This window comes from Topomyia yanbarensis, chromosome 3, assembly GCF_030247195.1.
Source record: "Topomyia yanbarensis strain Yona2022 chromosome 3, ASM3024719v1, whole genome shotgun sequence".
Taxonomy (NCBI): Eukaryota; Metazoa; Arthropoda; class Insecta; order Diptera; family Culicidae; genus Topomyia; species Topomyia yanbarensis.
The window spans coordinates 254,781,334-254,807,867 of record NC_080672.1 but is presented as its reverse complement, the minus strand read 5'-3'; the positions used below and the strand labels follow the sequence as shown (position 1 = coordinate 254,807,867).

General features: G+C 38.8%; 2 protein-coding genes across 9 annotated transcripts in view; both read right to left on the bottom strand.

The window, feature by feature from the left end:
- LOC131690313 (G protein alpha o subunit) overlaps positions 1 to 6,126 on the bottom strand; it is a 194,925-nt gene extending 188,799 nt beyond the window's left edge. Inside the window, exons 1-2 of one of the 8 annotated variants that reach the window (XM_058975991.1) lie at positions 5,509 to 6,126; positions 4,645 to 5,174 (exon numbers count right to left, since the gene is read on the bottom strand). In XM_058975991.1, the coding sequence (XP_058831974.1) occupies positions 4,645 to 4,762 (118 nt within the window). In that variant the 5' untranslated portion in view covers positions 4,763 to 5,174; positions 5,509 to 6,126. The remainder of the gene's footprint in view (positions 1 to 4,644; positions 5,175 to 5,508) is intronic. The other 7 variants (XM_058975990.1, XM_058975994.1, XM_058975997.1 and 4 more) reach the window with 7 other exon arrangements.
- A 6,071-nt stretch (positions 6,127 to 12,197) lies between these two features.
- LOC131690310 (ran-binding protein 9) overlaps positions 12,198 to 26,534 on the bottom strand; it is a 76,533-nt gene continuing 62,196 nt past the window's right edge. The window contains exons 9-10 of the mRNA XM_058975980.1: positions 14,278 to 14,389; positions 12,198 to 14,187 (exon numbers count right to left, since the gene is read on the bottom strand). Of these exons, the coding sequence (XP_058831963.1) occupies positions 14,042 to 14,187; positions 14,278 to 14,389 (258 nt within the window). The 3' untranslated portion in view covers positions 12,198 to 14,041. The remainder of the gene's footprint in view (positions 14,188 to 14,277; positions 14,390 to 26,534) is intronic.

Genomic DNA, 26,534 nt, shown 5'->3' with positions numbered 1-26,534 from the left:
GGAACAATGTTTCGAGTGGAAAACGAAGATTGATTAAGTTGATTGCCTATAAACAAAAACTTGCTGATCGAAAAATTACATGCATTTTAATGTTGAGGAATTCCACAAATATCGGTCCGAAAATCTTTAAAATCGTGACCGATAATCTTAGATTCGAATGAAACTTTACACATGTCACCGGCATGAAAGACTAAAAATTTTCCACTATCAGTAAGATTATTTTGACTCAAGAACAATTTTTCAAAAGTGCATTTATTTTAATTTTTTTTGTTCGATAACTGTATTTTATACAGCAAAACTTTCTAAGAACGAGTTACAGGGAATGAATATTTCTGTACGAAAAAATGTACACTGAAAGAAAAGTTGTGTCATCTTTCATAAAAATAAAAATTTGTGTTAAAAATTTAAATTGCAAGAAAAGCTTTTTTGTTCTAATTTTTTATATTTCGCCTACAAAAACCTAAAGAGAAAAGGAACATTTTGAATATGATTATATGATGGAGAACTTATCGATAAACAAGTTTTTCTACCAATAACTTTATACATGTTTTAAAATTCCATACTAATTGATATACAAAACTGTAATTTTATTACAGAATATAATTCTAAGAATCGTTTAAAATTAAAATGCCTTTTTTTAAAGTTATTCGTGTTGCCCCATCATAAAATGTCATAAAATGTTAAAAATCGTTTTCCTAACATCAACTTTTAACATAATATAGAAAATCAGAAAAAATGTTTTTTTGCAATTTAAACACAAATTTTTGTTTTAATAAAAAATGACAATATTTTTTCAGTGTATATTTTTTTCGTACAGAAATATTCATTCCCTGTAACTCGTTCTCAGAAAGTTTTGCTGTATAAAATACAGTAATCGAGCAAATAAAATTTTGAAATTAATGCACGTAGAAGTGTCTACGCCCTTTTAAAAAATTGCTCTTGTATCAAAACATTGCAATTTTTTAGAGAAAATCAAGGAGATTCACAAATCGAACTCAACTTTAAACTTTCGTTCGAATCGACGATGGTCATATTTTGTGGTCGGCCGGTTTCTCGTGGAATCCCTTTATTTGCTAAAATGTTTTTAAGAATGCGTAGAGTTGAGACAAAAACTCAACGTGGTTAACAACGACACTCATATTTTGGAAATCAGAAAATGATGATAATGATGTTTTCCGTTTGTACCTTGCATGTCAGGATCGGTTTTTGCAAGTATTTGACTTTGTTGTATTATCAATTGTATAAATAGCCTCTAGACAGGGTTGAAGATAATAAAGATTTCAAAATATTTCAAGTTAATGGCTGTTAATTATGTATTTATATTGAATGGTGTAATAACATTTTGTATAGGAGGATTCGTTCTGGAGTTGTGAGCTTTCATAATAAATAAAAGTAAAATTAATGCGCGAAAACATTTTTTTGGGTCACGATTACATTATTTCGAAACTGTCAACTTTCGATGTTTAGTATCTTTGAAGAATATTACAACCTAAAGTAGCACCGCTTCTAATAAAATAATTTTGGCGGTTGATCCTCCTAGAAATATTGCATAAAGTATTTATTCTTCACACAAATTTAGTTTGTTTAACGGTTTCAGCAAAGTTTTCGAAAATGCTACTTCAAAAAATTTTGTTGAATGGGACGGGAAAAGCGTAGCGGTAAGTCAACAAGGTGTAGGGAGCTCACCTTGGTTCGATTCCCAACCACACATAAGGTTAGAATTGTTTCTAACCTGAAAAAAGAACCGAAAGACCCTAAGGGTAAAGCCTCTATAATCAAAATGAAAAAAAAACTTTGTTGATGGCATTGCATAACTAATTTTATTGATGACATTGAATACTCCGTGTGTTTAGAATACCGGAACATATTAGACCATATACGAGAGAAAAACTTTAAAACAAGTTATTCTGATATTTCTCTAATTGATAAATCTCTTCTGTGCTGTGTATAAAACTCGCATTCTATTCAAGATAGTCCTTGAAGCTTACAATATAAAGTTTCATTGAAAAGAATTGGTTTGAGCAAATTTCTTAAATATCGTTTTATATCTCGAAATATTGCATTTGTGTAGCCTTCATATTTCCAACAAAGTTGTTTAAAATTACATTATCAACAACTTTACCGAAGATACGAAGTCCCTTACTACTTTTGAAAAATTATTTCTTCATAAATACTTCTAGGAGATTTAAGCACCAACATTATATATCAAAAGAAGAGCTTTTTATGTTGAAAAACTTCTTCGAGGTTGTTAAACCTTCAAAGCTGATGGTTTCGAAATTATATGATCTTGACCGTTAGCAAAGTTTAAAAGTGCGCTATGAATTTACATTCTTTGACTTCATTGATATATTATAAAAGAAATTTTAAAAGGCATCTTTTATGTGAACTTTCACTAATTTATCAAACTTACATTAAATTTAAGCATTTTCGAAAAAATCACGATTTTCATCAACTCCCCCCCCACCAATCCAAATTCCTGGCTACGCTACTGTCATAATTTAAACTATTACCCAAAAGTCTTAACTATATTTCCATAGCTCTGAATTCCTATTTATTGCACGATGCAACCATGTTGTTATGGAAACAATTGAAGGCAATATCAACATATAACCCAATACAAATATGTAGGGGAGAGGGGGTAACAATGAAACACATTTTTATACGATTTCATTTTGATGATAATACATGTTATTTGTGTAGCTAGTGTGTAGTGATACATAGTTTCACTCTGTTGTTAACTAATGCATATATTTTTTCCAGCTGGTAAAATTCACGGGAAATAACTTTTTTGGGTAATCAACAGTCGGTGGTAAAATGTACCAGTGAGCCCCATGGGTAGGAACTATGAAACACGACGTCGTCTATAGTGAAATATTCTACTTGCGAATTTCATTCTTTTGTTTTGACGAATAAAGATCCTAAAGCTTCCTATTAAAGTTATTTTGAGACGCAAATTGTTTGTTTCCGCAAGATATCACTATATCATCGCATAATATCGGACCACCATATATGCATATAAGATGCAATCCTGAAAGAGGCGATAATTTCTACAAAACTTGCCCAAATTGACAAACTTTCCATTTAATGAAATGTATTTATCGTGGAAAATCGGAACCCATTCACATTTTAATATAGATCACAAAAACAAGAAATTTTCACTGTTCCTCATATATCATCGTTTCACAGCTACCCAATGGGTCTATTTATGAAGATTGTCAAATTGCACAGAACCATGACAAGTTACCAAAAAACTTTGTTCGCGGCAAATGTTGAGCATAAAATTTGCTACAAATAACAGTAGAATACACATTTTTCTGGTGAACGGTAACTCATAAAAATAAAATAATGATTTTTATGGCAAATTTACTCTGACTGTTATAAAACAAACAAATATCCATTAAAAGAGATAGAGTTATCAGAAATCTTCCAAAATATAGTAACACGTGTAAACAATTAGAAACCATGAAATATGAGGGAATGAGACGATTATGTTCATGCATTATGATTTTATTGCGATTGTTTCATAGTTCCTGCTGATCCACCGTTATCTTCTCTCCCCTATGTATTTGTATTTGATACAACTGAGACCCTCTTTTTTGCAAAGTATCGATTCATTTATTTTTTTTTTTGAAAGCTTTACAGAATTGTATTTTATTTTGGGGATTGAATTGAAGTCGGTACCAAGCCAGCATTTCATTCAAAATTAGCAACTCCACTCTTTGCTTTACGATTCTTGGCGTACTTGAATTAATTTGGCTTTTACCGACACAAATTTGCGTAGTTGTAATTGTGTCATACTGCCTATGATCGCAAGTCAGTCCCATAAAGATAGGAAATCCCATAGAAAACGGGACAAATATGCGATCATGGGTAGCATAATACTGCACTAATAACGATCCTATTTATACACTATATGACTGAGTTTGCACTTATGTACAAGAATCGTAAAGGAGTCATCACAACGCACTAGTTAATATATTAATTTTGTATAATGCGTGTACATACGGTGTACCATTATTCAATTCCGATAAAAACTGTATGCTGATACGATTTTTGTTAATCATCCTTATATGACACCTGGTTAACTGGGCTATCGATACATATATAAATTACATGATTTATATATGTATCGATAGGGTTTATGATGTTGAAGATAATACATTTAGATACCACTACCTGATACTCTGCAAATTATAGCCCTAAGATTGACCTGGTCTAGTGATTCGCAAAGTAAGTCGCTGGTCTCATATACTACTCGTTGAATATTGGAGCTCCAGCCTTATGAACCTAATAGGACATACATTTAGGCCCTCTTATATATTTTCTTACAATACATTTTCTTGGCAAAATATGAAAAATAATATAAGCGATGTACTAGAAATTTATTATATCTGATTCTTCAATACTACGTTCGAATTGCGAGTTAAAATATATGCTAATGCTATCTTGATGTGGTTTTTATTGTTGCTAATTATTAAAATGTTTTTAGCTCTACTCAGTATGCGGTACATGGCTCGAAATGCGATGAATTTAAAAAAAAAACATATCAATATATCACCGCAGTCAACAAATACATCATGCTTTCTTCTGAGACAACAGCATTTATGCTTCGAAATTAAAGAATAATGAAAAATGTAGACTTACCGAGCAGCAGCAGTTTGATATCCTTGGCTGCCTGAATTCCATCCTCCTTGAGGTTACGCTCGATCTGTTTCGAGCGAGCGATTGCCGCTCGTTCTTCCGCAGACGATGTACATCCCATTCTGACACAGTGTCTTTGCTTGCCGTCCGGTGCCTAAGTAAGGTATGTACTTGCCTTACCCCGTCTCCCTCTTCTGTTCACCGTGCGCAAATATTCTGTCAAGAATGCCTTTTGCAATGCGTTTTGAGTTGAAACATAAGGCTCCCTCGAGAGATTTCACGAAGACAACCTTCTTTGACACTGTCCTTATCTCGCCATACAGTGTATGTATCTGCTCTTGCTGCTCGCAACACCGTTCCTCTTGTTTATATTAGATGGTTTTATTTTCAGCTTTTTCGCCACACGCCTCCGTCTTGTATTTCCAAACACGAGTTGTATTTGCAGCTTCTATATTTATGTTAAAGACCTCACTAAATAAACAGATGTTTTTTCCTTATTCTTAGCTTTCAACACTTGATGATCGAGAATTAATCTTCATTTTAAGAAATGAAATTCATCACATATATCAATACCTGAAGCACACTTTTGAATGGAACATTGTCTACATTCCCTAATGCAGCAATATGATTTAGCAATAATTTTCTCAAGCCCAAACAATGTGTTTAGCGGTACATCGGACTAAGCAACTACACTAACTTCATAGCAAAAATTATTTTCAATGAACCACTTTAACCTGCGCAATCAAATCAGAACCGCTTGTAGTATGTACTTCAAAACAGATTCACTGCGTGCATTTCCCACGACAATTACACGAAACAGACACAATTGATTGAATCATTCTCGCACGAATCGAACAAATTACTTACTGCTACACCTAGTTGGTGGTTGTCTGAACCAGTAGACTGATTTACCCTATACTGTTATCAACATAAACTTGTGCTTGACTTCAGGCTGCTTCTTTTCACTGCTAATGTCAAACCGGATGCTGCATTGATTGCAGACGTCTTAGACCGCCTACTACACCCCACTCGCATGTTCCATTCAAAATTTGCGCTTCCTAATAGGCCAACCAATTTCCGTTTGCTTCGATTTCGATAGTTTTAACGTGTTGACAGTGAAATACTTCTGAAGGAGATTTTTCGCACAAAATCTTTACAATACGATAATTTTACACTTTTCCCTGTTTTCCGTCCGACACTCACACAAGCAATTTTCCATCCACCCGAAAAACTAACAGCAGGGAGAAAAAAGATGGGAGTCTCACTTAATTTGCACCAAGAGCACTTTTCCAACCGAAGCAGTCCAGGGCCAGTCAGTCGCGTTTTTGTGGAAACTATTTAACCAATCAATTTCTCCACTGGCTGCAGCCGTGACAATGCTACTTTCATTGATGATTTTTACAACTTTCAGTGGTGATATTGCACAAATTAGTTTGCACAAATCGCGCCCGTCCTGCTGCTGGAAAACTCGCCACTCTTCTTTTGACTTTTTGCTTCTTTCCTTCTCACCCGATCTGTGCGAGTTTGACACACTCAACGCGTTGGTAAAAAGCCGTAAAACTAACTAGATATCACGCACACTATAAGAACCCGTGTGGTTGACGTTTGTTTTGCCATGTTATATGTCACTAAATGTCAGTGAAAAGTGGTCGAAGCCAAAGAGAATAGGGAAAGAGACGAATAGTGTGAAGCCAAAAATACCTTATTGAGCAGACCAATCGTGCAATGTAAATAAACATTACTCATGCCTGAGTTGGAGGAGATAAGTATTGTACTTCTATCAAAAAAGAAATTTGAATTTTCGTCAGAATTTAGTTCAATCGTGATTGTAAGGTGCATTCTAGAGTATATGTATGAGTAAAAATAAGCTTTAGAATTATTTCATCTCTTTGTTTCGAAATGCACATCGTTTGATAAACAAATCCATCGATCGACATCCGGTTTGTTTTCAAAATATAATAGGCGTCATTTAAAGTGCTGCCTGTAGAAGCGGTTGCCAAAATTCTAGTGTTGAAATCATCATAAAGGGAGTGTTGCCGTTTTGACTGATTTTCACTCTTCGTCTCTTTCACTATTCTCTTTGGTCGAAGCAACGTATATTGTGATGAAAGGTTTGCTCGAACAACATTTTTCGAATGCGGTGGCTGCGTTCTGAAAACTGTTGCTTGCAAGATTTTGTAACTTGTATGGAATATGTACTTGGTGAATCATCTTCGTTTTATTTTTGTGTAGACCCCAAGAGCTCTTTCAATCAATAAAACAATTCACAACAAATGGCCTCGATTTTGTCGTGACTTCTTGTTACACCAACAACTAGCCGCTCTTGTATTTATTTTATTTATTTATTTTTTGATATGACCTGGATGGGTCTCCATGAAGTAACATTTCGGATTCATAATGAAATTATGAATCTACTCGCAATCAATTTCGAAACGCTGCACATTTCAGAAGTGCATACGACGCTCATACCATCTGTTATGAATATTTAACGCTGCCTAGCCCATGAATACTAGATTCTGTTGAGAATATGCCGCTGCTGCTTAACAACTCACAAAATATTTCAGATCTAACCATAAAACATCTCACGCAAGGTATCCCAGGTCATCTGCAATCGTCGAGTCTACTCGCCATTTTTTAACTAACCATAATCCAATTGATCGAAACAAACAAACAGGTTTCGGAGTATTCAGCTTATATCATATTGTCGGTCGTAAACTGGAAGAGCCTAATGGCGTATATGTTGCGGAGTTGGCAGCAATACATTGTACTCTTGGCAGTTCAAATCGCACTTCGTGTTTTCGACAAGGATGTTTGTTCGCTGGTTATTCCACGTGACATTTGTGTGGGTCCTGCCCATTGCTCAATTCAGGACAATGGAAAAGCGGCCAAACTTCCCAAAAAAAAATCCGCTAAAGAAGAAAATGTATCCGAGAAGTTTAATACGTACAACGAATATCTAGGGTGGTCTTAACACCACACGGGGTACCATTATTGAGTAGGTGTAAATAAATGTTCAGAAGGATAGTTCCCCATGCCACTTCAAGGTCTTCCAAATTTGAGCGAAGTAGACCAACAATTAATAGTACGATTTTCACATGTTCAATCTAAACTTGTTAACATAAAGACTATTCTATGTCAACAGTTGCCGAATCTTGCCTATCAATATAATGTCGATTCGAAGAATTTCCATCCACGCTGTAGAAATAGAAGTAACGGCTTTTGGTAATATTTTCTCTTTTTCTATGAATTTTCTTTGGTAATATTTTCTCTTTTTCTATGATTTTTTTTGTCGAGGTAGATATGTTTGTGTTATAGAGACTAAGCTCGAAAAGCTAAGCTTAAAGCCGTTAGCAGTTTACCCGATGACTCTTCGAGCCATCAGCAATAGCTTCCGAGACCAGCTGTTCTTGATACATTTTGTCAGACCACCTCCATAAGTGCTCTAAAAGCCATTCGAGACATGTTTTGCATCATAGTTACGTAGGAGCCATATCGACCGCAATATCGCGATGTAACGCAGTGCACGAATTGTCTTGGGTTTGGCCATGGAACTACAAATCATCACATGGAACCGCGATGTGAACGATGTGCGATGGATCATACTACTGTGACATGCGACCAATCCGATGACATCGAACCGAAGTGTGTTAAGAATGTGTGGTGAGAATCATCATGCTATCAACTGCAGCTACAAAAAACGTCCAGAAAAGTGAAAAATTCATCGACATACGCCAGGTAGAAGGCGGCAGTCAACGACTAGCCTGGTTGTCGTCGAAATGTTCGTACGCCTCCACCTTTCACTTCAACAACCACCTAGTGTTCAATGGTCAAACACGTTTCATGGCCTCGCCTTAATACTGCAGCAAACATCAAACTCAACTGCATCGAAGCCATTGGATTCGAAGTTGGCACTACGCTTGGCCCTTATCATCATCAATGCAGCCTACTGTCCAAAACAAACGGGCCTCCAGGATGGTTTCTCGGCCTTTTAATTTAGTTAAGCAGGGGAAGTATATCATCGCAGGTGACCTTAACGACCGGTATGAGATGTGAGGCTACAGACGGCCGAACCGAAGTATCATTCGTGCTGGCGACATCGAAGCTGGCTAAAATAACATCCTCGAACATGTCAGTCATCCAGTCCTCGCCATGAGAAACACCTGAGAAAGATAATAGACTGTTATCAACATCCCAGTAGACCACAGCCACACCAAGGAGCTTGTTTCAGGGAGCGGAGCAAACTACTCATTATGAATGGGGATGTTGGAACTCGAGCAATTCTATGTAGTAAGTTTTGCGCCGTAGGTTTGTGCTTCTATCTTTTGACTCTTGATTAAGGTTGGGAATATGAATTCAAGCCTTGCATTTTAATGGAGAGTGGCCTTGCATTTAAATTCTGTGTGGCCACACTCTTAAACCCGTAACTCCGGAACCGGAATTTCGATCGACACAAAATTCAATAGCAGCCGGTGGGAAGGTTGTATCTTTCATTGTTGGGAAAATCGGTTCGGTTGGGAAGGTTCCGCTAGCACATTCCGTAATAACGGAATCCATAATCGACGTAACATTCTGTAGCGCGTCGCTGATGGAGAACATGAATTGGCGAGTTAGTGAGCAGTACACACATATTGACCACTAAGCGATCCACTACACCATTGGTCGGCGAAATTATACGCCGAGAGTGTAGATTGTAGATCGCCTTTGCGCTGCACAGAATGCGGATTCCGGACTATCTGTGCAAGGTTCTAAAAAGTTACTTCTAGAACCGAGTACTGGTCTACGAAACAAACATGGCGAAGAGGTCGATTAGGGTCATGGCTGAAGTACCTCAGGGCTCCATACTCGGCCCAACGCTCTGGAATATAATGTACAACGGAGTGTTAACACTGGAACTGCCCAGGGAAGTGGAAATCGTCAACTTTGCAGATGATGTCCAGACGAAAACGGCCGAGACCATTGACGAGGTGGAAATGTTGACGGCAGAGACAATTGGCATCGTGGAAATCTAGATGGCTAACATCAAGTGTATGCTGGCTCATCACAAGACCGAGATAGTGCTGGTCAGCAAACGTAAAACAAAACATTCAGCGTGTCGAGATCAGGGAACAACCAATCCGATCGACGCGTGCGCTGAAGCACCTGGGTGTGACGATCGACGATCGGTTAAATTACAACAGCCTTGTGTACTATGTATGTGAGAAGGCTGCCGGGACAACTAACGCATTGGCAATAATCATGCCGAATAACGGAGGAGCACGAGGCAGTACGAGGCATCTCCTGGCGGGTGTCTCATCCTCAATACTGAGGTATAGCGTACCGGCCTGGGCTGCTGCGCTGAACTCAAAGCGGAACCGGACGAAGTTGACAAGGCTGTTCGTGTCGCGAATGCATACAGAACGATATCGTCGGAGGTGGTATGCGTAATTTACGGGCTGATTCCCATCTGCCTCACTCTGGCTGAGGAAGTGGAATGCTACCAGCAGAGAAATTCATGTAATGCGAGGAGACCGAGCGGACTCGTTGGTTAAGAGGCAGCAAGAGTGGGACAACGCAGTGAAAGGAAGGTGGACCCACCGACTCATCCCACATGTGTCTGCTAGGGTACATAGGAAGTATGGAGGCGAACTTCCGTTTGACGCAGTTTTTGTCCGGGGATTAGACCGATTAAACCACGTCGAATAACTAATAGTGGATCGTTGGGGCGACAGTGAACCCGAAGCTACGCTCCATCCGGAATCGCTGGACGGACCTCAGCACCTACTGGCTGGCCCGTTGAGTACGCTAGGTCCGCCGGGGACAAGACCAATTAGACGAAGCGGGGAGCGAAATGGCTCACAGAAACGAACATCGGTATCGGAAGCAATCTACCACCGGGAATTCCACGGTAGGGTAGATTCACCGTCATGGGCTATCCGACAGAATAAAAAGGGGAACTAATTGGCTCACGAAACAAAAACCAGTATTGAGAGAAATTCCGTTACCGGGGAACTCTCAGTCGGAGTAGGATAATATCCGAGTTGATCTCGATAAAGCTGAGCTAAATGGCTCAAATAAGCGGGTATCGATGTCGAGGGAAATCCCTCCGTCTGGGAACTATCGGTCGAAGTAGCGGGAGTCCAACGTCGGAAACTATCCAAGTAGTTCGTGATAGTGCCAGGAGATGAATGACTCACGGAAACATGAGCTAAATGACTGAAGAAATCAGCACCGAAACGGCTCACGGGGACGAGAGCTAAACAGCGACGTAATAGATGGAGACAGGAGCAAGAGAAGAGTCGACAGTTAAATCAAAGCTCAAAGGTCAAGCCATTTCATGAACTAAGTGAGGCTCCGAGAGAAAGCAGAAGAAAGAGGTTCGACGAAAGCACAATGAACCTCCTCCACGAAGCAATACCTTGACGTAGTTCCGTGGAAAAGAAGGGCGTAAAAAAATAAGGAGTATTTTAGTGGTTAGGTATGAACGTGAGTCGTGAGACCCACACAGTGCTAAGACACTACAGGCCAGGCTTTTGAAGCTTTTTAAACCTTACTGTAGAAAAAGCGCCGTGAACGCTATGCACACACAAGCATTAGAATAAATTATTCCCAAACTCACAAATAGCACACACACGTCGCATCCTACAGTGTTGAACTCAGTCAAACTCACCCTATAAATCTACTCTTCCAACCCACATTGCTAATCAATGTGTTTACACGACTCGAACCTATCGCATTTCAATTTTCGTGTATGCAAAGTTTCAACTCGCGCAGCGCATGAAGAACTTTACATGCGGTAAAAAAATGGGTGCAAGTTGTACACGGTTTAAATGGGTGTGGGTTTCAGAAATGCCATAGCGTTTAACGCGTATTGCACTGTCTAAACGATATAACCATGATGTTGCTCGTTTGGAACAGACAAATTGAATCAAACAGACACGAGGTATCACTATTTATAAACTCATGGTATTTAATTGAGTCGCTAGGTGGTCACTACTGCCCGGAATAAGCGGACACAACACGGGCAGAAATATTATCAATAAACCAACTATTGATCAATATAATGCTAGTATGACGAAATGTTGGAAATATTGATGCCATGGAATTTAAATGGGATTGACGTATTGAAGCAGTCTCTTCAATATTTTTACGTCACGTTCCACGTCTTTCTATATCTATTCATTAGACGGGGTTTTCGATAGCGTATTATTGAAATACATAAACTATACAGCAATAGAACATAATGTCAGTTAATTTTGAATTGCTTGGTAATAGAAAGACCGAAACCCATCCATAAATATGAGATATTAGCGTTCAAAATAGTGACGCAAAACGTGACGTTGTTTGATTTTAGAATGACACCCAGCCTCAGATAGTGCATTTCAATGTCAAATTTTTTTCTGTGTGTTATGGCATCGAACACAAAAGGCCCGTACGTCTTATTGAAAAACCTGTTTATAAACTCAAACATAATATACATGAACACATCATAGAAATACTGAGACTGCTTGCGACAAAGTTGGTTTTTTTCGCTATTTGAACAGGAGTTGCCATGTCATCAAAAGTATCACACCATTCAATGCATTTTAAAATTAAAACTTTTATTATTTCTTATCATCTGTTTGCTTCTTATTTTTTCTGTTTTAGCATCGATATTCACAGTAATTTCACAAAACTTACCTCTTAAATATATATTTTTCGAACTTAATTTCAAAAATTAATTATCGTTAATCCTTTACTTGTATTGTTTTGTTTCATTATACGTGTGTGTATGAACTCTCTCTACTCAGTTATTGATTACTTGCTTATCGCTACACTCAATAACGCTATTTTTGCTCATCTATGCTGCTTACTTTTATTCAAATTTTCATTTACAATATGCTTTCATCTCCTGACCTTCAACACTAGTTCTCCTGGTCTGCTTAAATCAACGGTTATTTTGCTTGCATACGATTAAAGTGCAAACGAAATCATGTAAATTTTTTGATGTTGTAGTTATAAAAGAGCAAACTTTACAAAGCCACGATAGAGCGAAGATGATAACTGTATCGAACAAACAGTCACGGATGCTGAATTCCACCATTTGAAACGGAAAAAAGCATTCGGAAATAGTGACAGATACTCTGTAAATTTGCGGGGATTATTTCGTTTGTTTCTTGGAAGACGCACTTCATTCTAATGTAAACGGGAAAACAGCAATCTCCAACTCCCAAACTTTCCATGAAATGTACACTGTGAGTTATATGAATATTTGATTTTTTTTTGAATGCCAAAAAGACATTTAACTAAATTTTGATCGAAAGCTAATCAAATATTCATTTAGCTCTCCTACTAGAGACGATAACAACAGTTTTTTCATTCGAAGTATGATCTGTACTTGAACGCAATTTGTAGTGCTCAATCGAATCCCTAACATGAAATTGGTACATTGAAAAGATGCAGTAAATACTCGTACCTTTGAATGTTTTCATATCTACTCTTGGTCACGAACGAGAACACCGATGTCGGAAAGCGACAATAAGAAAATGGTAATTTCACAAAGATGTTAAGAAATCTTAAACTACGAGAAGAAATCGAAAACAAAAATTAAACTAAAGCTTTGCTAACAAGTACTCGCAACATTCACTTAATCAACTGTTTCGTCCTTTACTTGTAAATATATTGTTAATTATAGTTATCAGAGCGATCTTTACTTATCTTTGTCATCGTCTTATCGTCTAACCTTACCTAGTTGCTTGTTTAAACTCATCTCCCTTGATAAAAGTTTGTCTATGCGCCATCGTATGGAAATATAACCTTGCTGCTGTTTTCAACTCGTTTTCCTTTTCTGTTTATTCATTTTTTTACATCCTTCATAATAAGCTAGTGTATGTGTGTGTGTGTGTTGCTTAAACTTATCGTAAATTCAAACAAACTCAAAATGTGTAACTAAAATATAAAAAAAATCGAAAAAGATTTTTGTGATAAAATATCAACGTTCCAATTTGTGATTGCTTTATACACCATTTCGAAGAGTGAAACACGATTCAGCTCTAATGTAACTATTTCTACTGTCCCAAAGGAATTCAAAGGGGCTTAAAGGCAGCGGAAAATAAGAAGCAATCATTCGCGCAATAACATAAATTGGAAGCGACATCAATAACGCATAGCAAAAATAAATTACAATATACAATCATCATCTGTTAGTGCATCTGCACCGGAATTTGCTCCAAGCATACTCGATAGCTCAATTGGAACCGTTCACACGCCGGAAATCACAGGCGCCACAAAGGCCGAATAGCGAGAACAGTCAACTGAGTAGAGATAGAGTTGGGAGCAGTAGAAACAGTTCATGCGATACATCGTAATATGCAAGGGGTGGAGTTTTGGCGCAGCCGAGAGTTTAGGCATTGAAATAAGAGGACAGCTGAAGAAACAGTTGTAGTCAATGATGCTGCTGTTGCCGAAGAACATCTTCCACGCTGACGAACGCGCAGGCGCCGAGGGATGAGCTGGACATTAGACGGAGTAGTTCGCATGCGTGCGCTATACACACTTCCAGTGGCGGCCGCCACGAGTAGCTCAGCGATTCTGCGAATTGATGGGAGAGGGGAAAGACAAACGTGTAAGCAAAGCGTATGACGTCAATTGGTTCTCCAAAATAGAACAAGGCGTACTTACCTAGTATGGCAGAATTGAGGGCAGCACAGACGGACTCCCGGCGCGACGGACACAGCTGCCAACCCAGCGGACTTGACCATGGATTAGAATATGCTAATAAACTAAATGCATCCTGAAAGTTTGAAATAAATAAAATAGATTAAATATAGCTATTACTGCAAGAAGAAAATAAAAATTATTCTAATAAGACAAACATTTGCAAACACCGAAGGAGAACAGAAATAAATCCGGAAGCTGGGAACGATGCATTCAGAATGCGAATATCATGAAATTATTAACTTTCCTTGGAGTAACTTGACAAGGTCTGAAGGCGAAATCCAAAGTATATCATTAGATTTGATAGGTATTGTTGAAGATCCTTTCAAAAGGCCAAAAATTTTACTGTGCTATTTTTCTCCTTAGCGGTGAAAAATTTAGGAAAAAAACTACTTTTTCTCTTCTAAAAAGAATACTGTCTACCGCGGTGGTGAAAACGGAGAGAGCACGTTTGTGGTGGTGATACCGACTAGCAGCTCAGAGTGAAGAGATCGTGAGAGTGTCGCAGTTAGGGCTATTTGCCTACCGCAGAAGCAACGCGACAAAGAAGGACAGCAGGTGGCACGGAAAAGTGTCACATTATTATAACAGGTAAACGGGGGCTCCACCTTGGTAGTGGTGGTTGAGCTGCGTTCAGGCCGAGCGAGGGAGGGACAGGTAGATTTTTAGTATAATTTTGCTAGTGTTAGTATTTAATCAACTTATTGTGTATGGTAGGCGAGATGAAGGATAGTGAGATGGAATCCTCCATTTCACAAGAGCAAAATTCTTCTGATCCTCCTCCCTCAACTACCCCTAGAATAAAATTATACCCTCAAGGGTCTTCTGGATCTTGGCAAGTTTTCTTCAGGCGGAAAGGAAAGCCATTAAACCTTGTGCAAATTGCACGGGATATGACTTCACGATTTTCTGCTGTAACAGACCTAACGAGATAGTAGCCTGCGAACTTTTCACACGTGAGTATAAAGTTTATATACTTTCGCGCGATATAGAATGCGATGGAGTCATCTCCGAACCCAGCCTCACTGTCGAGGATATACTTAAGCATGGTGTTGGTTGTTTCAAGAACACCCTGCTTAAGAAAGCAAAAATACTCGATTGTAAGCAATTGCACTCAGTATCACTTGAAGTAGAGAAAAAAGTTTACCGACCATCCTATTCATTTCGTGTAACTTTCGCTGGATCTGCTTTGCCTAACCATGTTCTTATTAATAAAATTCGTCTCCCCGTTCGTCTTTTCATCCCTCGTGTGATGAATTGCCTCAATTGTAAACAGCTTGGCCACACAGTCCCTTACTGTTCCAAAAAGGTACGATGTGGCAAATGTGGGGGCCTTATCAAGAGGATACATGCAATAAAAACTTAGAAAAATGTTTACATTGCGGAGAAAATTCACACGAGCTTCTTGCATGTCCCATATATAAACTGCAAGAGGATAAAATTAAACGATCCTTAAAGGAGAGGTCTAAGCGCTCTTATGCAGAAATGCTGAAAAATGCTACTCCTGAACCCACGGTCCCAGAAAACAGATACGCTATTCTATTGCCGAAAGAGTCTGACTCTGACGAAGCGTCCGAAGGTACATCATTTGTTTTACCTAGAGGATCCAGGAAAAGAAAACAATCCTCTTTTCCAAAAACTGCCAAGCAAGGGCCTTAAAATTTCTCCTCCAATAGATAAATTGCGGCCAAAGCTAAAGAATTCCGAGGCAATACCGAAGCTAGTCCCTCCCGGTTTTGGTAATAATAAAATTTCGACTCCCTCCGAGCCTCAACCGGGGGTAGGTTTATTGAAATTTTCTGAAATTGTTGATTGGATTTTCAAAGCATTCAATATTTCTGAACCACTAAAAAGTATACTTTCAGCGTTCCTCCCAACAATTAGAACATTTTTAGAGCAGCTGATTGCTCAATGGCCCATCCTTGCAGCGATTGTATCTTTCGATGGATAATTCACCTCCTCCAGTGAAAGATTCCATCACTGTTTTACAGTGGAATTGCAGAAGTATCATACCCAAAATTGATTCCTTAAAAATTTTGCTGCATAATTTGAAATGCAATGCTTTTGCTTTATGTGAAACATGGCTTAACTCAAACATTAATTTCAACTTGAATGATTTCAACATTATTCGCCTAGACCGAGACACCCCGTATGGAGGAGTGCTTCTAGGAATTAAAAAGTGCTATTCTTTCTATAGAATTTAAATTGTTTGCGGGCATTGAGGCTGTAGCTGTCCAAACGAACATTAAAGGCAAAGACATGTCTATCGCTTCTATATATATACCTCCCAAAGCTCAAATTGAACAACGTCAGATTTTTGAGGTAGTGGAATCCATGGCTGCTCCGCGGCTGATACTGGGAGACTTCAACTCGCACGGAGTATTGTGGGGTTCCCTCTTCAATGATAATCGATCCTCTTTCATATACAATGTTTGTGACGAGCTCAATATGAGTTTTAAATACAGGCGAAATAACACGTATCCCCAGACCACCCGCACGACCAAGTGCATTAGATCTATCTCTATGCTCGACATGACTTCGGTTAGATTGCACGTGGAAGGTTGTACCTGATCCTCACGGTTTGGAAGCGTCGTAGCGTCATTTGCCAGTCGTTATTTCAATTAACAATGACTTAGGCCTCACGAATTCAATCAATGTCCATTATGGCTTGACACGAAATATTGATTGGAAAAAATACCAATCTTTAATTTCCACTTCTCTTGTTTCGGCGGAAGAGCTACCACCTACCGAAAAATATGAATTTCTAGCGGGTTTGATTATTGAAGCAGCAGAACAAACCCAAACGAAATGCAATCATGGCATGACAATGAATAGCCGGCCTCCTAATCCCTGGTGGGACAACGAGTGCTCGTATACATATGAAGCTAAACAAGTTGCCTACACAGAAATTATGAAACAGAAAGGGTGTACACGTGCGAACTTTGAAAATTATTCGATTTTGCAAAATAAATTTGACAGTCTACGTCCTGCCAAAAAGGCTAGTTATTGGAGACGCTTCGTTGATGACTTGTCAAGAGAAACATCAATGAGTACTCTTTGGAACACAGCCAGAAGAATGAGGAATCGAAACGTGACTAATTAAAGCGAAGATTTTTCGAATCGTAAGATATTTAATTTTGCCAAGAAAGTTTGTCCACATTCTGCTCCTACCCAGAAAATCATTCGCGATGCTCCCAAAAGTAACGATTCCATCGATTCGCCTTTGACAATGATGGAATTTGCAATTGCACTCCTCTCATGCAACAATAATGCTCCGGGTCCAGACAGAAGTAAATTCAACTTGGTGAAGAATCTGCCTGACCTAGCAAAAAGACGCTTGTTGAATTTATTCAATAAGCTTCTTGAGCAGAACATTGTCCCACGCTACTGGAGACAAGCAAGTGTTATCGCCATTCCAAAACCGGGAAAACCAGCCTCCAGCCATAACTCGTATCGACCGATTGCAATGCTATCCTGCACCAGGAAATCGTTGGAAAAAATTATTCTACGACGTCTCGACAATTGGATTGAGGCGAATGGCTTGCTATCAGATACCCAGTTTGGTTTTCGGAGGAGAAAGGGAACGAATGATTGTCTGGCGCTACTTTCGTCAGAAATCCAACTAGCTTACGCAAAAAAAGAACAAATGGCGTCTGTGATCTTAGACATAAAAGGAGCATTCGACGCTGTTTCCATTGATGTTCTCTCAGAGAAATTACATCAATGTGGGTTTTCACCAACATTAAATAATTATTTATACAACTTATTGTCCGAAAAGCACATGCGTTTTTCATATGGCGATTTGGCAACATTCAGAGTAAGTTACATGGGCCTCTCACAAGGTTCTTGTTTAAGCCCCTTCTCTACAATTTTTACGTAATGACATTGATAATTGTATTGTCAGCCCATGCACTTTAAGGCAACTTGCAGATGATGGCGTGGTTTCTGTTACAGGACCAAAAGCCATAAATTTACAACAACCATTGCAAGATAGTTTGGATAATTTATCAAGTTGGGCTTTGAAGCTAGGTATCGATTTTTCTACGGTGAAAACAGAGAGTTGAGCCCACTGGTAATTGAAAATTTTGAAAGACTTGTCGAGCTTCAATTCCAAACCAGATTCATGACAGTGTACTTCAATCACATATCACAAGAAATAACGCCTTCTAGTGATGTTATGACATGTGTTAATATACTAGATACACTCGATTCCACTTTAATTTTCGACACATCCATGAAAGAGGAAATTCGTGGAATCCCGGATCACCTGCGCTCTCTGGAGATCCCTAAAATATTTATAAGTAAATACCAACACATCGACTGCCATAAAATGTTCTACACTGATGGGTCACGAATCAATGAGGCCACTGGCTTCGATATTTTCAACAATAACACCTCGATATCTTTCAAGCTTGCAAAACCTGCCTCTGTTTACACAGCCGAACTAGCAGCAGTTCACTATAGTCTGGAAACCATTGATAATTTACATCCCGAGCCATTATTTCATCCTCACTGATAGCCTCAGCACTATTAAGGCACTAAGCTCATTACAGTTTGATAATCACGCTCCGTTCTTTTTGAAGAAGATACGGGAATACTTGACTAAATTAACAAATAAATCGTATCAATTCACCTTAGTGTAGATTTCCGCTCATTGCTCCATACCGGGTAATGAGAGCGGATAATTTAGCCAAAATAGAGGCACTGGACGGTGACATTTATGAAAGACCTATTGCCTATTGCTCACAACTCGCGATGCTTGTAATACTGTTGGTAACATGTTCGACATATTTGCCACATGAGTAATTTGCCTTTTGCTCCGACATCTTGTGACATCTCAACCATTTCTCTCACCAACGACGATCGTCGTAATCCCCCATCACAGTCGACCAAGCGACTGTGAGCCGTTTCGATACTGTTCGTGGAATTGACGAAAGGATCTTCCTACACGCTCAAAACGGCAACATCGTTTCGCTCTCTGCTGAGTCTGACCCGTCCTCCAACAACATTGCTCGCGATCACAGGCTGCTGTTATGACGTCATCACCTTGACGTGGCTCGATAACCGTACCCTGTCCCACCAGGTGTATGGTTCAACATTCGATGTCTATCACTGTGACCACAACGCCCTCAGCAGCCACAAAACATCAGGTGGTGGTGTGCTTATCACCGTTCGCCATGGTATAAAAGCTCGAGTGATCAGCGATGACTGGTGGGCGAGCTTCGAGCGAGTGTGGATATCGGTGAAACTTTTCGATCGTAATCTGTTCCCGCGTGTCAATTCGTGATTTCATCCTGATCGATGTACATCTTTCCTCCGTTTCTTTCGTCACCTCGATCGCCGCTCCGTTTAATGATATTGTTATGCTTGTTACAACTTCAACGTACCTGGCTTGACGTGGTGCCAGGCAAGTCATGGATTTCTACGAACGAAACGTTGAGAGTAAACTGAAATCTCTCGATTTTTGTGCATCAGTGGGCTTCTTGAACCACATCGGCGAGTCTTTGTGCTATCATTCACTACTGGAGCATTCCCCCTGCTGTTGAACTGGAAATATGTGCACTGCTTTACATATTTCCAGTTCATAAAAAAAGAAACAAATCGAACGTTGACAATTATCGGGGAATCTCGTGTTTAAGTGCCGTAAAAAACTATTCGAGCATGTTTTTTGGTGTTCTTTTAGTTCACTACAAACACTACATTGCAGATGACCAACACGTTTTTATGTCTAAACTATCTACAACGATCAACCTGCTATCTTTCACAACATATGTACTCGATGGATTCGCTGACGGATTGCAAACTGATGCTATTTACATGGATCTATCTGCGGCCTTCGACAAAATCCACCATGATATCGCAATAGCGAAACTTGACAAATTCGATATTCATGGACAACTTCTGCGCCCCAAGTCAGCATTAAGAACTGTCTATCTGCACCATTCTTCGCTACATTTGGCATCACACAAGGAAATACAGACACACTTCATACATCTTCCTTGGAAAAACAGATTTTAGTTGCCGTGCTACGAAAACCGTTGTCAGTTAATACAGCTCGACACTCTAGGCATCCGAACGGACTGCTCTCGAGCCCTGTTCGTCTCAGGCTTACTGTCTGCCAGGGTGGATTGCCCTACACTCCTCGGACACATCAATCTTCAAACCCGCGTTCGAGCTCTACGCAATAGCTCTCTTTTGCGTTTACTGTTCAGAAGAACTAACTATGGGCGCCAGAGCGCTGTTACTGGACCTGGACTTCGGCGTAGTTTCAAGAGTGTGGCAACGGCTTTTGGCTTCAATCTGACGAGGAACTCGATAAACGCTAAAATATTTTCTATCCTGAAATGTAATTCGTTTAAGCAACCAGCATTTGGGCCAAGGGTGGTGAAGTTACAACAATTAAATAAACAAATGAGTCATCACCGTGAATCAATGAATTGTTCCCAATTTGTAGATTTGGGATTGCGATTCAGCATGATTTAGAACCTGAATTGGTGCGTGCAAATATGATTTGCCTTCAAGCAGTGCATAAAAGCTTTTGGGGAACTTGCGGTCTCCAACCCAATTACATCCATACTACATTACAGGGGAGGGGAAGATTCAGTCGAATCTCAGCCAAAGATTGAGATAGAAATTTTGGCCATTATGTGCGGGTACAATAGATTCTTCAACAAACCTTGTCTGGCAAAGTCAATAACTTCTGCTACCACAGCCAAGCTGCAATCAAGGCGTTTAGCTCGAACAACTCACGGTCCTAACTGGTGATTGCATGAAGCATTCAATATTGTCTATACTATCTACCTCGCCGGGGTGCCCGACCATACTGGTGTTACTTAATGGATTGATGAATTGGCTAGAGCAGGCGCAGAGATTGACTTCCGTTGTTCCTAAACCTGCTTTGCCAATATCAACATATTCAATGAAAAAGGATCGATAAACAACAGCTTTTTAGGGGAAACTATGTCTAATGATTTCAAAGTTTTTATACGTTTCCCGGCCACTGAAAAACTGAATTATAACATGGTTATTATTCAGCGTGCTGAGTCTGATCATTGTTTTGGAGTCTGTCATTTTGGTTCGCCAACATTGTCAGTAAAGGGAATTTTTTTACCCGTTGTGTCTAATGTGCTCTATGTGTTTGGGATGTTTCAGTTCGCGATTTATTATGTATCCCAAATACTTATGGGTGTTTATAAAAATATTTTTTTTGTTTTTTACTTCAACCTTCAGCTGGTGATGGTCTTTTCGGGAAAGACACTACCGCACACTTACTGAGGTTGATATTGAGATCCAGCTCATCTAATCTCTTTACGAATCGAATGGATTTATCCGCCGCTTCTTCAGGTGAATCTTCTTTCACTGTAACAGCATAATCATCGGCGAACTGTACCAATTCGCAATCTTCGTCGTCCATGTTGTGCAATGCGGCTGTGTATAGGTTAAAGAGCATAGGAGAGAGCAGGCCCCCAGTGGCAAACCCTCGCTGACTTCTTTAGCGGCCCTTACACGTTCAATATTTTTGTCAATACCAGTATTGTTACAATATTTCACTGCCGTTCTACGCCCAATTGTCCCATGTTGCAAAACTGGCAACTGAGAAAAACGCGATTGAAGATGAAAATAGTATTAGCCATCTGGATGGATACGGTGTAACAAATAAAGCTTTATTGTCCAAAATTACGTTCATGGCAATCGTTTTCATTATAATCAGTCCAGTTTTTTATTATAGAGATTCAATTAACGTTAGTTTTTAAGAAAAATGTTAAGTGGGACTGTTATGCCGAGAAATCGAGCGGAAACCGGAAAGTTCTACGCATATCAGTCCCATAACGATCTTTGTAAATGATGCTCATAACTCATTTTTTTTACAAAAGTGTATGTCGTGAGTTTTTCTGTTACTCGGGAGATTTGTTGCTTTATCAAAATTGGACATAGGGTAAAGTACCTATTTTTACACTATTTAGAAGGGTACCTCACAAGATCATTAATTACTCTGCCTACACTCGATGGAGTGCATTAATTTGGCATTCACAACCTTGCTTCGTTCTTAAGAACCAATCTAATAACACAAATGGCCTAAAAACGATGAAATGCTAGTGTTTGATCGCAACTAAAGTTCCAATCGAGTGCTCCAATTGTCGCCTTACCATTTGATCCAATTTGTTGAACAAAGATAGCAAACGCTGCACTAACCAACGGCTTCAAATGGGTAGCGTGATAATAGAAACATTGCGAAAATAGGCTCATTATCCTCAATGCGTTCGCCATGTTATGCAAGCGACGATAGTTATGAAGAGCTTTACAGGATTGTTCTCACTGCTGTGATTAATATTGCCACTGCCATTTTTAATGATCCTGTATTTTTCCATAATTTTTTCAGTGCCCGACATCTAGCGTAATGTACTTCTTAACTAAACGCTACGTAATTATTTTTTTATTGCGCACTTTTTTGGGATTTTTGTTAGTGGGACAATTATGCGTAGAATATCAACAATGGGACAAACAGACTTGGTATTTTTTTCACGAAGTCTTCGAACAAACTTTATGATTTGGATGTGTTTTCTGAAAATATACATCAAAAAGGACTGTTTGGTTAAAAAAAGTGAAAATGACCAAAAAGCAACATGGGACAATTATGCGTAGAACGGCAGTCAGTCCTGTTTGAAATCCACATCGTCAATACAACTTTTTTCCATTGCACGTACAATACTTTTGTCAACACTCTCTAGTATTGACAAAAATATTGAACGCATAAGGGCCGCTTTTGCGTATTTCTCTCTCTCTCTCTCTCTCTCTCTCTCTCCTCCGTACTTATATCAAGGAACCTTTGCTTCAAATAGCAATGTAGCCAGCTGAATAGTTTGTTCGAGATGTTCATGTTAGCTAGGATCTTCAGTAGCTTTGTTGTGTTGACCGTATCGAACAGCTCAGCAGGGAAGCATTGTATCCCTGCTTTTTTGGCCTCCATGACTGTGTTAACAGCATACCTGACGCACGTCATCGCTGAGTTGTTTTTGCGAAATCCGAATGACTTGTTTGGAATTGTGCTTTGGATATCTGCGATGTTGTCTAGACGCTCATTGACTGCTGGGTTTACTAGTTTGATATGAATATTCATTAGACTTATAGATCTCTTCAACCTGGAAGCGACTGAACAGTATCTTGTTTTGAATTTTTTTTATTTGAGTGACTTTTCACCTTTCCGGGATTTTCTCGTAGAGGAACACTTCACTGAGCATTTCGCTTATTTTAAGTTTCATGTTCAAGTGTAATTCTTTTAAGATTGCAAATAACATTCCGTCTTCTCCTGCTGCTGAGTGTACTTTTTTCTTTCGCAGAGTTTCGAACGTTTTGTCCTGTGCTTATCCCGTTTCGAAGATGAATTGAACTTCGTCTGTTGTTCCTGAGGGCTTGTGCACGGTTTTAAGACTGTTGTCGAAAAAGTAACTCATGAACGCTAATCCTGCTTTTTTGCTTAATGCTGTTGCTCCTTTAACGCTCCGAGAAAGCGATGTGTTAATTCCTCTAACTACCTATGTTCCAAATATGTTTAGTAGGTTTCATCGATTTTTGTGAAGAATTATCTGATGTTTTGTTTTCCGAAACTCACATTTAAAAATTGTTCTCTTGCGTTGCAGCTCGGTGTAATCTGTTCTTGTTTGGTCTGTATTGTAGTATCGAGATGCCTCTTTTTTATTATCGTATACCTTCCTTATTTCCACTGTCATTTCTTGAAAAAAAATCTCTTTTTTGTTTCTTGCGACGAAGGTTTCATGCTGTATTACTTCTTCAAATGTAGTTTGCATCTCTTCTGGGCCATACAGATATTGTGGTCTAATCTTATTTATCGATTCTATTACTTTTGTTTGGTTGACTTTTTTCACTGTTTTCGTGATCACTCTTTTTTCCCTGTTGACTCTCAAGCTGATTACTGCCCATGATTGCAAATCAGTCCAATAAAGATAGGGAATCCCATAAAAAACGGGTCAAATATGCGATCATGGGCAGATTAGTACGCGTATAGTAGTGAAATCCACTTTAATGGTTTCCCGAGATGCCTTTCTAGCTACCACGGACGTAACCAGAGTTATATCAAGTAAATAAGGGTGGTTGCATCTTATTGTGTAGGATATCGTTCTGCATCAGGGCTCCGACCCCTCCGTACTCTGAAGGATGCCTTTCCGAAGTTAAATTGAATCGCTTTATGAAGAACGGCTCTTCCTCCTTTAGCTAAATTATTTGCAATAGAGCAATACTAACGTTATTTGAAATCATAAAAGTTCGCAATTATTCTCTCTTTTCACTAGGTCTTATGCTTTGGATATTAAGTTGTGTAATGTTCAAATTATTAGAGGCCATTTTTGTTGCTTTCTTTTTTTTTTTTTTTTTTTTTTTTTTTTATTTCAATTATAGAGGTTTTAACCTTAAGGTCATTCGCCTCTTCGGGTTAGAAAAATCTCATATGAAAAATTTCTAACCCTATGTGCGGGGTCGGGACTTGAACCCAGGTGCGCTGCGTACAAGGCAATCGATTTACCAATACGCTACGCCCACCCCCTTGTTGCTTTCTTCTATTATTTGTGCTTCTAAGCTACCTGGAGTTGACTGCTTCTATGATCTCATTTTCCCAATATGTAAATAATCAGCTGGTCTGCGTCTAACCCCGTGCTACTTTGGTTCATTATGTTAGCTATAATGTCTCGTAGTTCGATAAGTGATTGTATCATAAACATAGATCCTAATCTCCTCAAAAGGTCTTGGCGTAGTTGTGAAAGAAATTCCTCGACAATCATTGCTTTAAAACCGTTCCCATTCTGTGTGTGCTCTTCGTTGTCCTGCGGGCTTTTTCTCCACTTTAGTGGGTTTTTAACTCGATTTCCTGGTCGGGATTTTCCCGATTGTATGTTTTTGACGTCTATGTTTTTGCCATTTATCACAAATTTCAACGATGAGATTTAAGATTTGATTTGAGAATATTTTTCGAATTAAGATTCACGGTAGTGTTGTGGAAAAAATTACAACAAAGGCTGATAGAGTATTTGAGAGCTGAGATATTAAAGCCGACGGACTTAGTACACCCGACCAGATGATGTTGTGGAAGTGGATCGATTTAATGCGAAACGAATGGAGTGTACGGGGAGCACATCGCTTGGCATAATGTTCATTTGGTATACTGCCTATGATCGCATATCAGTCCCATAGAAAACGGGATAACTATGCTATCATGGGTAGTATAATGGTTATTTGGCATAATGGTCGTTTGGCATAAACAAATTTATTTTGAAACTGAGAACAAGATTATAACGTAATTTAGTTTAGAAACTTTACTGAAAGAAGTTCATTTTTATTTTAGTTTTTAACCAAATCGTTGTATTTTTGTTGTAATACCTGTTTGAGTAAACCGAGCAAACCTGTGATCCACTTTTAAGGTTTCAAGCTGATTTGGATCCTTGGCTTCAGCTATGCGATCAATCCGCATCACAGGTTTGCTTACACTTCCCACGGTGGATTTGCCAACCCCTTGTCCTTAACCTCGGCTATGCGACCAAGCCGCATCACATTAGCTTTGCAGCATGGTATCACTTGCCGAAACCGTATTGTACTGTTACTAATGCTATGAAGCATCCATTTTTCAGGTTGGTAAGCTTTGGTTGAATAAATTTCAGTTTCCACTTTCAGTTTATGGCCAAAATAGGTACATCAATTTGGGAATCACCTTATAAAAAAAAGTTTTTTTTACAATTATTTTATTGTTTATGTCAAACGACTATTATGCCAAATAACCACTGTGCCAAATGAACATTATGCCAAACGAAAGCATGTGTCACTTGCTGTTTTGCCAAATGAGCATTATGCCAAAAGAGCATATGCTAAACGAATTAAACGAAACTAACTAAACTGCACACAGCATTTGAAACTGATAGTTACAAAGTATAAGCAAAACAAATTACAATATTTTAGCGTCCGAAAATAAGACACGCACGGATGGAACATGCTTGTAAAACCCGCTTCAAATATATTAGAATGTAAAAATCGCAAATAACCTTCAAGCATAAAAATCGAACTGGGACTTTCCTTCGCGAGAGTCGGATAAAAAAACTTCCTGTATAAAAACAGCAAAAAATATCCGATTCTTTCAAAGTAGATTGTTATACTGAAGGATCTCAGTCCGATTTTTATGCTTGAAGTTTATTTCCGACTTTTACATTCAAATATATTCG